This window comes from Lissotriton vulgaris, chromosome 2_1, assembly GCF_964263255.1.
Source record: "Lissotriton vulgaris chromosome 2_1, aLisVul1.2, whole genome shotgun sequence".
Taxonomy (NCBI): domain Eukaryota; kingdom Metazoa; phylum Chordata; class Amphibia; order Caudata; family Salamandridae; genus Lissotriton; species Lissotriton vulgaris.
The window spans coordinates 755,593,723-755,608,621 of NC_141687.1; the positions used below are offsets into that span (position 1 = coordinate 755,593,723).

General features: G+C 44.3%; 1 protein-coding gene across 1 annotated transcript in view; it reads left to right on the plus strand.

Moving 5' to 3' along the window:
* TSG101 (tumor susceptibility 101) overlaps nucleotides 1-14,899 on the plus strand; it is a 282,391-nt gene that overhangs the window by 47,087 nt on the left and 220,405 nt on the right. The window contains exon 4 of the mRNA XM_086956058.1: nucleotides 6,574-6,737. Within this exon, the coding sequence (XP_086812184.1) occupies nucleotides 6,574-6,737 (164 nt within the window). The remainder of the gene's footprint in view (nucleotides 1-6,573; nucleotides 6,738-14,899) is intronic.

A 14,899-nucleotide genomic window follows, 5' to 3' on the forward strand; every position in this document is an offset into this window, starting at 1 on the left:
AGTGTAACACTTAAACAAACTGCCTACTGTTCCCCAAGTTAATTGGGGGGAAAGTGATTAAGCCTGATTTCATGGATAAGGAGATCAACGTGTATGAATGTCTCCTTCCTCCCGTACTACTTGGCAGCAGAAGCCATGAGTGATGATGACTTGGGACAGGGGAGAGTCTACCAAACACCAGAATCTAAGGAAGCCCTTCAGAGAGCAGTCTGGCTGGTGCAGGCAGATGTGAAGCCGGAAGCAAAGTAAGAACTGTTGAAGGTACTGCAGCTGGAAATGGAACAGTAAAGTTACTTGCATGACCCGACGTCTTTAGGTCGAATTCTCAAAAGTCAGAAATGTTCTCAAGTTGACAATAAAATTCGAACTACTTGCGAATCCGTAAAGAATTCTAAGCGTTCTCCTGGGAAGGTACAGATTAGTATACACATGTGTATCAATTAACAACATAAATGTGCGCAATTGTACTCTTCTGGTTGTCAATGAGGTACATTATTCTTGTGAGTTTCTGGGTGTTCACCAACATTTACGAAAAACTCCCACAAACACTTGCTTAAGAATAGATTTTCTCACAGCAATGCAATTTCCACCAAAGTGCCGGAGTTTTAACGTGATCAAATCCCGTTTACAAGATAAGTGCCACCCACCACATTGTGCCAATCAGGAGCAACATTTCCTTTGCGGTTCCCAGCATGCACTGTGGTAGGATGGGTCGCAGAACACCTTCTAAGCGATCAGAATTATGGACCCTGAAATTGAATACTTTAATAAACCAGGCAGTTACCAAACACTACAATTGAATGCTGGATTGAAAAGGAGAGCTTAGGTTTGTGGCTGGAATCCTCAATTGAGCTATGTGATCAGACCCGGTGATCAGACCCGGTGAGACCCGGCCACTTAAAGCTCTGCCAGCACCTAAAAAACCACGTGACTTATTTAACACAGGTAAACTGAATGTGCAGCTGCCTCAAAACTATTCAAACAATAAGTATAATCTCTGTGGCTTGTGGCGCTCAAAAGTCCACACAAACATACAATTAATTGCTCACACCCATTCTAGTGAACAGGAAGCGCACTGACACTTGTTAAAGACAAACTTGGTGAAAGTACTAATTTAATTTCGAGGCCCTGTTTATAATTTTTTAAGGAAGGTATGGGATGGTATTGTGAGTGCTCATTGTAGGTGTAATGTTACTATTTTTAAATAGCTGGATGAATGGACAGAAGCAGCAAAATATTCCAGACGGGCAGTACTCTAAGCTAAGTACAGAATTTTAGCTTAATTGCTTTAGGCCCTTCCCTTTATTACATCGGCCACGCTAAGATAAGAAACCTCATGGTTTTTTCATCCCACTCAAAGCCCTGGTGTTTGGAAATAACAATGGTCTGGGCGGAGTCCGGTCAGTCTGCTCTGGAGTGGGCTGACTAATGACAGCCATTGACCTCCTGCAGCGCCAAATGCTTTTCGAAACTCGGAAGCCACCTCCCCTCTGAATACTAGTAAGTTCCAGGAAAGCACGGGCGGCACTGATTTGCTGATATTTCATAGAGATCTTAAATCACCGTGTGAATAGGAAGGCTCGGGGGTGGGGGCGGAGCTTTGTGGCGAGAGCTCCGTAAGAGACAATCTGCCCTCAACCAAGCCCAAGTGCTTTCGGGCCTTTATATTAAAAAAAAAGTGCAACTTGCAACTACCCACAGCTGTTTATCCTGGACGTTGCAAACAATTCTAAAACCATGAGTGTGCCTCCCAAAAACATTTTTTCGCTGGCGCAATTACTCAAGTCAGTCTACAACATTTTGTGCCCCTTGTCGAACCTTACTTTCCCCAGATAACTATGATAAGAACCCAAATAATAACCACTTCAGACAGGTAAATAGAAAAAGTTCAGTTAGGACTTGACAAAAGGGATATATCTGACGAGACTGGCTCAGACCCAGCCCCACCGGCCTTCACGAGACACCTGCCAATAGGTAACGTCTCTTAAAACCACTCCCTCTCTGCTGCGCGCTCTAACTAGGAGGGCCGACCCTGCACTTCACAACACAACTTGCGCCTGTTCTGTCTTCTCCCTGGCTGACCTGAAATCCCACAGGGACTCGGAGAGGTGAGTGAGGGGTGTATGCGACAGAACGGTGGAGGGCTGGGACAGTGGCGGACTTGGGGACGGGAGGGCCAGGGAGTCAATTGTCTGAGCAGTTACGTCCCATCGCTTGTGTCGTTACACAAATTATTGGAGACAAAAATCAGCTCCTGTAATTTCACGATGGCCCCACCCCTTAAGTATAGCCGGAACTAATGGGAAATCGAGATATTTTGCAAGAGATTGGCGGTGCCAGCAAAACCAATTGGAAGTGGTTTTGCTGACATGTAGTCTCTGACTCCACAGATGGGTCCGAGACTACATCTCCCAGAATGCTTTATGCCGGCAAGTGAAAACGCGGAGTGGAGTTATCTGGCAACTCTCAACAGCAAGAAATCTCTTACGTGTGTTGGGAAAGCATTTTTTCATAGGAGAAGATAATATTTGAAAGTTGACTGATCAGCCAGATCTAGCCTCCTGTCCCCATGCACCGAATGCAAACAAATGTGCTCCCTTAAAGGAGGCAGGCACCATGGACAAGTGGTGCAGCCTCAATGTGAATACCTTGCTTCCACGCAACAGAGCTGTAAAATCACTGTTGGTGTTGTTTGCTACTTATGTGAGTATCCCAATGCAAGCTAACTCACTGCCATTGAAGAAAAGTAAAACCAGAAACATTGAAACATAAATATTTCAAGCATCCCGGATGGGTGGGCAAAGGTTGGACGGTCTGATCCGGGAATGGTGCTTGGCCACTGCGCTTTTTAGAAGCTGAGGCACGTGGCCTCTGTGGCCCGGCCGATGGACGGCAGAGCCTTGGCCTGGAGGTAATTAGAGACCACACTGGAGATGGTGCGGTCCACCTCCCCCTCACCTGAGTATGCGGCGGTGGCCTTGACAGGGGATGAACTGAGATTGGTGCTGTGGCTTAGAGGCAGGAGCCCAAGCCTTGCATTGCAGTTGCTGTGGGAACATACCGGAGATGCGCAGCCGGAGAGGTGCAACTGGGGCCAGAGGGAGGGGAAGTGAGACAGTCCCTGCGCCTCAAAGACAAGAGGGATGCCCTGCTCCGCTGGTTTCGGCTGCGCGCCCGGCCCTGATCTCTGCCAGATATGTTAGTGGGTTCACGGACGCCGCAACAGATGGACGCACACAAAGAGGACAACAGACCCCTCTTTCAAACAAAACAATGTTTGGCTGGAAGGTCTGTGGTCCATTCAGCTTTCACCGCCCGCGCATCATCACATCTCGCAGCGCTAGCCTGCACATTAAAGCAGAAATACAAAAAACAAGCATTGGCCGCGAGGCAGTGAAAGTGGTTGCAGGGGAGGGGGCATGGGCGATTTCCTTTCGGGAGCGTTCGACCATATGGTGTCACCATATGGCGCCGCGCGCTCCCGAAAGGAAATCGCCAAGATGTGCAATGGAACACGTGCACTTTTTTACTGAAAAAGCTCGCCGATGGCATTAGGTCCCCTCCTATGCAACGCATGCGCGTTGCACAGGGCAAGACCTAAAAAAGGTAGCATCAAAAAATTCAACTGTTGGGACGACCGGTATCCGCAACGAATTTGGCCGCCGGATGTCGTAATAAGGCCCTTAGTGTCTCTAAATGCACATAATCAGGCCTTCTTTGTTCTAATGCACAAGGTATTCAAACCTTTGGTGGGGATAAAGGAGCGAAAGGTGACCACCTTAAAACGATGGTCTTGAGAGAACCAGGCAGCAGGAAGCTGCATCGGAAAATCATCTCCGTTCAAAAACTAGGTTTTACCCACTCTGACCCTCAACCCAAAGTAAGTGCTGGCCATCAAAAAGGAGTTGCATAACTTTGGAGCATGTGTGGCAAGTAATGAGTGTAAATGTGATTGTTCACAACAGGGCCTGTGTGTTCACTAACTGAAACGTGGCTTAATAACCTGAACAAGACCACTTGAAATCACTTGCATGAATACTCTTGCTTATCTTTTTGACTGTTGCAATTTTAATATATTTGTCAGTAATGTACTCCAGTGCTATCTATCTGTCATATACTTTGGTGCTTGGAATCAGCAGGAAGTAAATGGACAGTGACAATGGGTACCGTTATGGTATTCTTCTCTCTTGTCCCTTTATCCACAGACAACTCTCCACTTTCATCCTGTTTTTATTTTAATTTTTTCCCCATTTCCTTTCATTAATGCTCATGCAGTGTTTAAAACGAATATGACTCATTACATCGCATACCAATACCACAAGTGCCCTTAGAACGCGGGTATTACTACGGGATGTCAATGACAACGACATACCATTACATCGCAAACTTTTACCACAATTATACCTCTACCGCGCATGCCATTACAATGCAAAGGCATTTGTGGTAAAGGAATACTCATGGTAAAAGTTTGAAAGGTAAGTGACTCTACCCTGCCCTACCCTAACCCCAAATTAGTACCCCTGCAAAACCCTTCCCCTAACCCCCAGTCCTCTCCCTACATTTACACTGCCCTGCACGACACCCCGACACTACCCTAAAACACTACACAAACACCACAACACTACCCTAAAACACTACCCCCAGAACGTCCCTGCCCCGACTCCCAGTCCGGTCCCTTCACTCAAACACTACCCTGCACGACCCCCAACACTACCTTAAACCCTAAAATACTACCCTACATGAACACCACAACACTACCCTAAAACACTATCCCCAGCATGACCCTCCCCTGTCCCCAGTCCGGTCTCTACTCTGAAACACTACCCCCAGCACGACCCTACCGCCTACCTCCACTACACCTTACCTCTCTCCTCGTGGTTCCTCTCTCCTGGTTCCAGCGTAGTCTGAGGGGCGGTGCACGTAGTTTTGAGGAAAATGAAGAACCTCAGTTTCCTCACAACGATATGGATAGCCATTACATCGCATGCTTTGTAAAAGCACATGCGATGTAATGGTATGCGTAGTAATGGTTACGTGTTGTTATATCGCATGCGTTGTAACGCATGCGATGTAATGACTTGCGGTGAAACAGCCGCGTTGTAGTGGCTGTTCACCATTTAAGACACTATGGGCCAGATGTAGGTGGCCAAATACCGGTCGGTAACGGACGATTTTGGCCGTTACCGGCCGGTATTTGGCGTTTCAGATGTAGGGGGCCTTAACATTACCGATTCGGTAAATTTACAGATTCGGTAAATTTACAGATTCTGTAAATTACCGAATCTGTAAATTTACAGAATCGGTAATTTGTGATGTAGGTGGCACTGAAAACAGTGCCACAGACCCTTCAGAATTTGTTATTTACCATCAAATACTATTTGATGGTAAATAACGAATTCCTGTGTACATACACATCTGTGCATGTACACCTAAGGGCATGTATGTGTGTCACATGGCACACAAGCCTGAATCAGGGGTGCAACAGGGTGTCAAAGTGACTCCCTGTCCCCCTTGTCAATTCGGTAATTTTACCGAATCGGTATTTACCGATTCGGTAATTGCCATTGGTTCCTATGGGCCTCAAGACCCATAGGAATCAATGGCAATTACTGAATCGGTGAATACCGATTCGGTAATTACCGAATGTTACAGATTCGTTAATTCGGTAAAAATACCTACATAGCATTTACCGATTTGTAAATACCGAATCGGTAAAATTCGGTATTTACAAATCGGTAAATACTAATTACCTACATCGGGCCCTATGGCTCTAATTACAAGTCGGGCAGTTTAATTCTGTCCAGTGCATAAACCCCTGATTGCACAAGGGATGCTATTATGAGTCGTTGGTTTTTTTTTTTTTTTCTTTAAACATCCAATAATTATCGGATACTTTAAATAACCTAACATTTGTTAAAGTTCAGCAGGTCATACCTGCTGAAATTTAACAGCGGAAAACATACAGTATTTATTGTATCATGTGGACTTTGGTGTGTTCAACTCCAAAATCCTCATGTTATTCCCCATAAACTCATAATATGTGTTACTTATCGCACCCGTGCTATCGTTATTTATCAGGGGTGATAAATGCCTCCTCAACTTATAATCAGGCCCCCCTATCTGCGCTAAATACCGGAAACCAGAAAATAAATGGTATTTTTGATAGCTACTATAAGAGTTTATGAAAGGTGTTTCTATTGAATTAAGAAGTTGTAGAGAATTAGAATTATTTGATTTGCCATTCAGTTTATGGTTAATTCAAAAAGGACAATATTTAAAGGTAGGGTTTGAGCTGTTATTCTCATGGTATCGCAGCAAGTATATTAACTCATTTACGTGATTGTATGTCTCTGAAAATGTGTGGTGTGCTATGAACGAATGTGCACACAAACTCTAAAAATTGTTGAGCCACTATTGTTAGCAATTAATATTATTAAACAAATTCATGTTGGTATTATTGTTACTCTATACAATAACACTTTAAGTTTGCAGAATCTAATCTGGGTTGGGGAGAGTATAGAACAACTGAATGACACTTTTAATGAATTGTAATCATCTTGGTTTTATTTTTAGGCAACACTTATAATATTCCAGTGTGTTTATGGATTTTGGACACATACCCTTTCAATCCACCCATCTGTTTCGTTAAGCCCACTAGTACAATGACAATCAAAACAGGGAAACATGTTGATGCAAACGGCAAAATTTACCTTCCTTACCTGCATGAGTGGAAGCATGTGAGTATATTTCTAATAGTTTTTAACCCTGAGTCTGTTTTTTATACAATTTTGTTTTATTGTTATAATGTTAGCTAGTAGTCTTCTGCTTGGGCGAGAACCAACTACACCGTCACCTTTTACATGACCAGGTAATGAAACCTGGCTTTAAAAAACAAACAGCTTGGACTCTAACTTGTTGAGGCTGGTCTTTCAAAATACTAAGTGCTTGCTCTGCTTATGGTGTTGTGCCAGAGATTGCTCGGTTGCTACTGTTTTTTAAAAATATGAATTTGTTAAAAAATACCACGATACAAGTCCTAAGTCTAACCACATTTACAATTATGATTGAAAAAGCACTTTAATGTTAATGCAGAAATGTTTGACATGTTTAAGAAACGTTTTCAGGATGATTGAGAGGAAATGTGTTTTTGCTTAGTGTTGGCTTCTCTGCTGCTCGGGTTTGCTTCTTTTTTGTGATAAGGGCGTGTGGTGCAAGAAGAGTGAAAATGGAACTTGGGTCCTAGGCCTAGATATTACTAGATATTACTAAACCATACCTGCTTAAATTGTTAACCAATTTAATCTTGGGTAGAAATTATCTTTGATATCTTACTTGCGAGCCAAACCTCTCACAGGTCAGGTGAATAGGTCAGAAGGACCACTAGTACAATACTCTGTGTGGTCAGTAAATATCACTAAGTACATAGAGAGTTTTATCTGAAAATGCATTATTTTCAATATTGTGATTGAAGATCTGATGAATCCTTATAGGAACAAGGGCCTTTCCTCACTAGGTGTTTCTTGCAGAACACAAGGTAAAGTCCACAGAGAAAAGGCCAAAGCAAAGTTTCTCCCGTTGCTGTGAACAAAAATGTTTAATGCTGCATCCATCTTTAAAGATGTAGTTTCTCAGACCTCCAAAGTAATGTTTGTATCACTGTCGTTAGTTCCTTTGGGGGTATTCGAGAGGCAGTATCATTTTAGGACCATGAACACCTCAAGACAGGCAACAGCCTAGATATCTGCTGTTATGCATCTGCTGGACTGACAATTTTTTGTTAATGTGCCATCTAATTAAGTTTGTCCAAGAAGCAACTTGTACTGTTGTCAAGTTTATCTTTGGGAGCCAAACCCTGGGATGGTAGATCCATGATTCAGGGACTGTCAGGCAAATAAGGAGAATGTTGATCTTCAGAAGGTAGCTTGCAGAGGTGTTCTTTGTAAAAGACCATGTTCATTCTCTGCATGGAGGTTTAGGATAGAGTGTATTCAGTATTGCTGGGAGCTTGCCTGGAAATAGTGATTTAGTAAAATCAGGACCCTTAAGTGGCAGCTTTCTTCAAGAGTTATCTTTCCACAGATAAAACTAAATAGTTTTTTTCAAGGGCTTTCCTTAACATTTAGTGCAGAAATTGCGGTTTGATTTCTCAAGCTAGATGCATATAACCCTTAGACACATTCTTGTGGGGCTTTCTGTTTAAACCGTGACTGAGTTTAAAGATATGCCAATCTTCAAGTCAGTGGAACCTATTTGTCACTGATGTCTATCCTCATCCTTTACATTATTTGGAGGAAAAAAGGCCTGTTGTACCCTTTTAGACATTGTGGTTTTTGATTGCCCTAAACATGTTCCACAGAAATCTATGACCAGAAAAGGCTTTTAAAGGTATGTTAGTGGGGGAAATTGAGCCTGACCTATACTATACTCTAATCAACTTTCATCCCTGTCAAGCCATCTGGAATGCTGGAATATGCACTTGCTTCATCAAAGCAAACTAAATCAGAGGGCTTTTGGCTGAACCCATCAAAGTGAACCATTTGTGCTCTTTGGGTCAGTTCTCCAGTGAACTGGTTCATTGATATGGTTTCTCCACATAGTATTTGGTAAAAACTGATAGAATGCAAATATGTCCAACACAAATGGGGTAAGGATTGGCAAGTATTAATTTCTTGTAAGGACTAAAAACCCACATGGAATTTGACCACTAAATCTGATGCTTCCGTTCCAGTAAATCAAACTCTTTTCTTTCTCGATCGGGGGCCTTTTTGACTTCTAGAGGACTCCATTGATCCAAGCTGAAAAGCTGTACCTGTGAAATAGAGTCTTTGTTGAAAAGGGCATTCTCTTGGTGTACAGATGCAGGCTTTCTGGGAAGAGGTTTGTTATCCAGCCAGTATCCCTTGCTGTTATTATAAACTCTCCTCCTGAATCGTGGCTTAGAAAAATCAAAACTGTATAGCATCATTGTAGTGGCAAAGGCAGATCATACCCAATTGAAAGCAACTTCCCACTTTTTTCGCACACATCTTTTGGGAGAGGATCGTCTTTTCATGAGTCGAGGCTTGTGAGTGGCAAATTGAAACTGAAAGTCTGAGTGTGTAATTTATCATCTAAAAGGTTTAGTGGATAGCATTGGTAAATGTGAAATGGTACTACCTAAATATAAACTGTTGTGTAGGAAGTGAAAAATGATTTACTGCTCTAGAGGTAACCTCTTAAAAGGTTAGAAGGTTCATGCAACTGATTTATGGAAACATTGCTGTGTTGGAAAGGGGGTTCCTGCCCCTCGAGACTGCCCTAAAGCTTGAGGACTTAATCCGCCACCTATCAATGCACCAGGAGGTGTCTTTGCCAAACACCTTTAAGGAAGGGGGCCTAGTCTATCGCACTACAAAGCGCTGCTGCAGTCCTGTGAGCCATTTGCCTTATTGGAAAGGGGTTTCGGGCTCCTCGAGACTGCCCAGAAATTTGGGGACTCCATCCCCACTACTTATTGTGCCAGGAGGCACATTTGCCAAACACCTGTGAGGAAGGGGTGTATCCTAATTCCGCTGCAAAGCACTGCTGCAGTCCCATCCTGTGAGACATTTTCCTTGTTGGAAAGGGGTTTCCTGGCCCTTCGAGACTGTGCTGAAACTTGTGGACACCACCCCCCACTGCCCATTGCTCCAGAAGGCATGTTTGCCAAACACCTGTGAGGAAGGGGCATGCCCTAATCGCTCTACAAAGCGCTGCTGCAGCTACACACCACAGGACCCTCATGGGCCGGATGGGTTGTGGTGAGCCACTTCCCTAATTTTTCATCTGGAAACCTGGTGGAGTGAGCCTCTCAACACCACATTGTACATTCATTAGCGTATTTCGTCTATCCACTGACTGGTGGCTCTTATGGACTTTAGTGATGCTGATTACTTATCACCTGCAATTAAAAAAGGATCCCCAACATCAGAATACTAGCATTTAAAATTGGCCCTAGAGCTGGCTTTAAATAACGTGCACCTTAGCGACGGGCCCATGGGAAAGCGCAAGTGTGCTAGAAGGCCTCGGACAGTTACCTCTCCCCCAAAAACCACTTCAATTGACCGGATGCTGCATAGGGTGATAGGGGCTGTCAACAGCTATTGAATTGGCGGAAAGTAGATCATCCTTGCGTACAGGGGTACCTCCACAATCATATGACATTTTACTTAATCCAGTTCCCTGAGGTCGAGCTCAGCACCAAAGATGGGGTATTGACTTATCGCCCAGCGCAGTTAATGGGGCTTATCCCTCTGAGGCTTGTTGTGTTCAATTCTAACAAGTAGCGAATAAAACCATGCATGGCAGTTTGGAATAAAGAGCATAAGATAGTTGCACAAGTGGGGTCTATAGCCAACACCTCCATATCCACCCAGCCACCCTGTGAAATTCCAGGAAGGGGTTTTGGCCTACAACCCAGCTGGTGGCTCAACTTGTGGAAGTTTTAGCAGAAAGGGGCAAGGGCATTTTGTGCATGGAACTCACACCTATACTGGTGCGTCTTGTTATGATTGAACAAATGTACAATGATACTCTTCAAACCCAAACTCAATCCAAGCAGGCTACTGGAAGAGAAAGGGATGCCCCAAGTAACGCAGATGGGTCCTCCAGGAGCATAGCCCCGAACTGTGCCAATAGTGGCCCTCCTCCCATTGTAGCTTCATCAATACCTAGTGTTAAAGCATCGACATTTGGACATTCCACTGGCGAGAGACTCCGAAGAGATCAAACCTGCCAGAAGGGGAGCAAAAATGGGACCAACAGGTCAGCCTTACCAGTATATAGTCGCAAGCATTCTGTCATAAACCTGCCACCTGCATCCTGCCCTTACATTACAAACCTGCTGGGAGTCACAGAGCTGCTTGAAGGCCAGAGTGAAACTAATGAGGAACTTACTAACCAATGCTAGGACTGGCTTCTAAGGAATATGAACTTCCCATTCTCACTGGTTTATAATACATTATAACACGCAGAGTGGGTGATTTGGGTAGGGCTGGGTAGACCGCCCATGGGATGGTATTATTAATTTTAAAAACCTCTGTTTGGTGAGGAAATTATTATTTGCTGTTGTTTATAATGAACAAGGGGAGTCACAAATTGCACTTTACCTGTGGGATTTTTCAATAACCCAGCCTTTCTACCAGACGCCATCACTCTATGCTGCGCCCATCGCAGTTTCACTGCTCAGAAACAAATGGTAAATCATGCCTTGATAGGATCCGTAGTGTACCTATCTCCAACCATAGGAGGTGTGTGGACCCTCATTTCATATTGACTTCTAATCGATTCGACTGCTTAAAAAGGGTTGACTGACTCTTGGCCGATGGGCATAGATTAAACACTAGCTCCATTGCTGTTAAATGGGAAGTTGGTGGTCCAACTACTTCTAGGGGAGAGATTTGATCCATCTGGGATAATGCCCCTCACATTCAAAACTTCAATAGGGTTGAGCCCAGGATGAGTTCTGCGAACTTGGATCTACCCCAAAATGAAGGAAAAGACATCCGCCTAGCCCACCCTGTACTTGTAGAGCAGCACCCAGACAAAAATGAGAGGTATTGTTTTTTTGTAGCAGGCTGCAACACTAGACAAGGTTGCCCAAACCCCATGGGGGTAGTTCTGTTATGATCAAGACAAGTAATCTAGCTGGAATCTCCTGGATACCTTGCCGCACCTTACAAAATCAAAAGAGCGGCATGTAGGGTGGGATCCTGTGGCAAGTTTTGGTAGCCAGACAAAGCTTATATCATGGAATGTCGCAGGCCTGGTCTAAAAATGAGATCACCCAGAGTAGTGTGAGTAAATCGGGCAGTCCGATCTTTGTCTCTTCCAAGATACATGGTCCCTGCAACCCCATTATCATATACATTATGTTAACGTCTCAAAGGTAGCTGTAACTTTAGGGAAGGGAAGGCCTTTAGGGGGGCTTACAACATGGGTGTGGACAACAGTGTTAGGTCTGCTAAGAGAGATTGAGGTGGATTCCCCAGATTTGCCTATCACTCACCCTGGGCGCAACCTATTATTTTTCGAATGTGTGTTGCAGGTCTGCTGATTCCAACAGGGAACCTGTTGTATTTGAGCAACTAAATACACATAGTGCTAGGAAAATTGTAGGGGATGTTTTGATTTGTCAATTTGAGCCATTGAGCATAGGGTCTTCGCCCCTTTGTTAGATGAGGATGATTTATGGTCTGTTCCAGCCTTTAAGTTTACGCCTGTTAGGAAATAAAAATCAATGCACTCGTTTTAAACCAGGGGTTACGAGCTGGAACAACAGAACCAAATCTGACAGGTCAGGGTCACATACCTTCAACTGCACTAATTCCTCTAGCCTAATTAACAATTTTTTTGCTGGACTTTAAATTATGGCCATATTTGGAGGACATGGTAGTAATGTCTTGTCAGGACGTCGACCATAATGCTCTAGCTCTCAAGCTTTAAACATCAAAGGCCAAACTGATAACACAAGAGAGCCATTGTACAGAAGATTGAGTCACCAGCAAGAGGCACAGGGTCTAATGGAGCAGTATGGAGGATTTACAGGAGACCCGGAATCAGATTTATACCTTGGTGGGCGAAGGTATGGAGAGAGAGGCATCCCTGCTCTCAACCGAGGAAATTGGATTGTCGTGGAGAATCTCTGAGATCCATAAAGGGATGTTTTAAGAATTAAGAGACCTCTTCTTTGTTGAGGCTAGACAAGTGGTCCAGAGAAAGCGCCCACTGACCTGGTACAACAAACAATGTAGAGAAGCAAATCCAATCTAATTGTAGCTATAAAAAAGCAATATAGGGCCCTGATTCTGTTAGCCAGGGCTGCCCATAAAAAAAGCTCTTATCGCCAGAAGGGTGGGAACGGGTACGGCAGGAGAGCCTCCTAACTGCTGCCAAGCAAAGAGACCACAGTGCCTTCTGGAATTGAATATCTTCTGGCACCAGGGATGGGCACAGCTTTATAGAAACTAATATTACAGCCAGCGATTGGGTAGCCCATTTCACTGGTTTGTATGTGCTGTAAGATGAAATGATAATCGATCTTAGTGATCTGACGAGCCTAGGAACTCTGAGACAGTCACCCACGAGTACAAGGGAGGAGGCAGTCAGTACTGAGATGGCTCTAGCTAAACTCCCTGCATTCTGGGAAGACCACAATAGTTATGAACATCCAGCAGCAGAAATTTGCACAGCCATCAAGGGCATTGCACCAAACAAAGCTCTGAGACTAGATAAAATCCCGGGGGGATCTATTCCGGAGCGAGGTAGACATCTGGGGTGTCTATTTTTCAGCGCTGTTTTCTGCATTTTTAGGTCTCGCTGAAGCCATCCCGTTAAGGATGCTTTGGCGAGATTAAAGTAAGGGCTTTAACCCCTTCGACGCTCATGACGAGCTCAGCTCGTCTTGAGGTACACCTCTCGTACACTCATGACGAGCTGAGCTCGTCATGAATAATGGGAATCAATGACCTTCAGCACTGGAGGAGAATAACACCAGCATCAATGGTGTTAAAAAGTGCACCCAAAGTACGGATCTGGTACGGCGCATGTGAGCGCAAACGTGTGCATTGTGCACAGCTTCCAGGTGCCACCAGACACTTTGTGTGCGCGCGCCGCGCTCCCCCTCTGCTGCCACACGCATTCAGCTCACCAGGCTGCACACCCCCTCACCTCCCATATGCTCGCTCGCCAATACCCCTCCCACCCTTCCTTTGATCTCCACCGCAAGTTCTCACAGGCTCCTCTCTGCCCCCTTCCTATAATGGCCCTCCGCCTCCTCCAGCACAGAGCTCGCATCGCTTGTTTCTTAATCAAACCTACACTCTACGCCCCCCTCCTCTTGCTCCCCGAGCTTCTCCTTCCTGGCTTTTGTTGCTTTGCATTAGTTTATTATCCTGCCCTTGTAGTTTTATCTAACAAACTTCGTTATTTTTTTTTGAGCTTCTGGCATTAGCAAGTAGCTGTTGGGTGCTTCCTTTCTTCAGAAGGCACATCTGCGTGATCTTTTGTTTTTTTCATTTAGAGCTCCAAGACGGCAATTTAATAAAAAGCCAGAACGGCCGGCAAAGCATCATGTCTTATGCGCTCCCATGCCTAGTAATGCATGAACGTGGATATATCACTGGTGGCTGCTTATCTGTTCTGTAGTTTTGCCTTTTGTTTCTGGTTGCAGACAGGCTCGGTCAGTGGGTGCAACAGTCCCTGGGCGGGCGGCTTTCGGAGGATGTGACAGGCGCATTGTTTATCCTCATCCGTGCACGCATGGTCTGGCGTGATTGTGACTCAATGGAGGGTCTGCTGCTTTTAGAAAGCACACTTAGTGTGGACACTGGTGAAGTCTCATAGCTGTGTTGAGAGACCAGTTGTGTTGTCTGATCCACACCCATTTTTTGTTCGATAGCCAATATCATTTCTTACCTTACCCTTACAAAAGCACACGGTTAGAGACCGTATTAGCCACAATCATAAGACCTTGTTTTAAAACGTATTTGAACTCCAGGGCTATTTGCTTTTAAGAGAAGCTGATGGACACATTTGAACTCCAGGGCTATTTGCTTTTAAGAGAAGCTGATGGACACATTAACTATGTGATGATAGCGCCGAAGCCATTGCTTCTTATCTTTGTATAGTACTTTTTATGTCACAATGTAACAGTAACCTACTTTTGTCGTCACTTTTTTTTTTAAGGAACATCAAGTTAAAAGCACACCCAAAAAATGGACACTTGTTTCTAAAAGTGCATGCTCTTCAGTGAATCTAATTTTAATTTGATAATTAAATATGCACGAAGAGCAGTTCTTGTGTATGGACATGGAACATTTCTTACCTGGTTTTGACCTTCCCATTGCTGCTCGATTTGAGTTGCATTCTTTTACCCACAAGA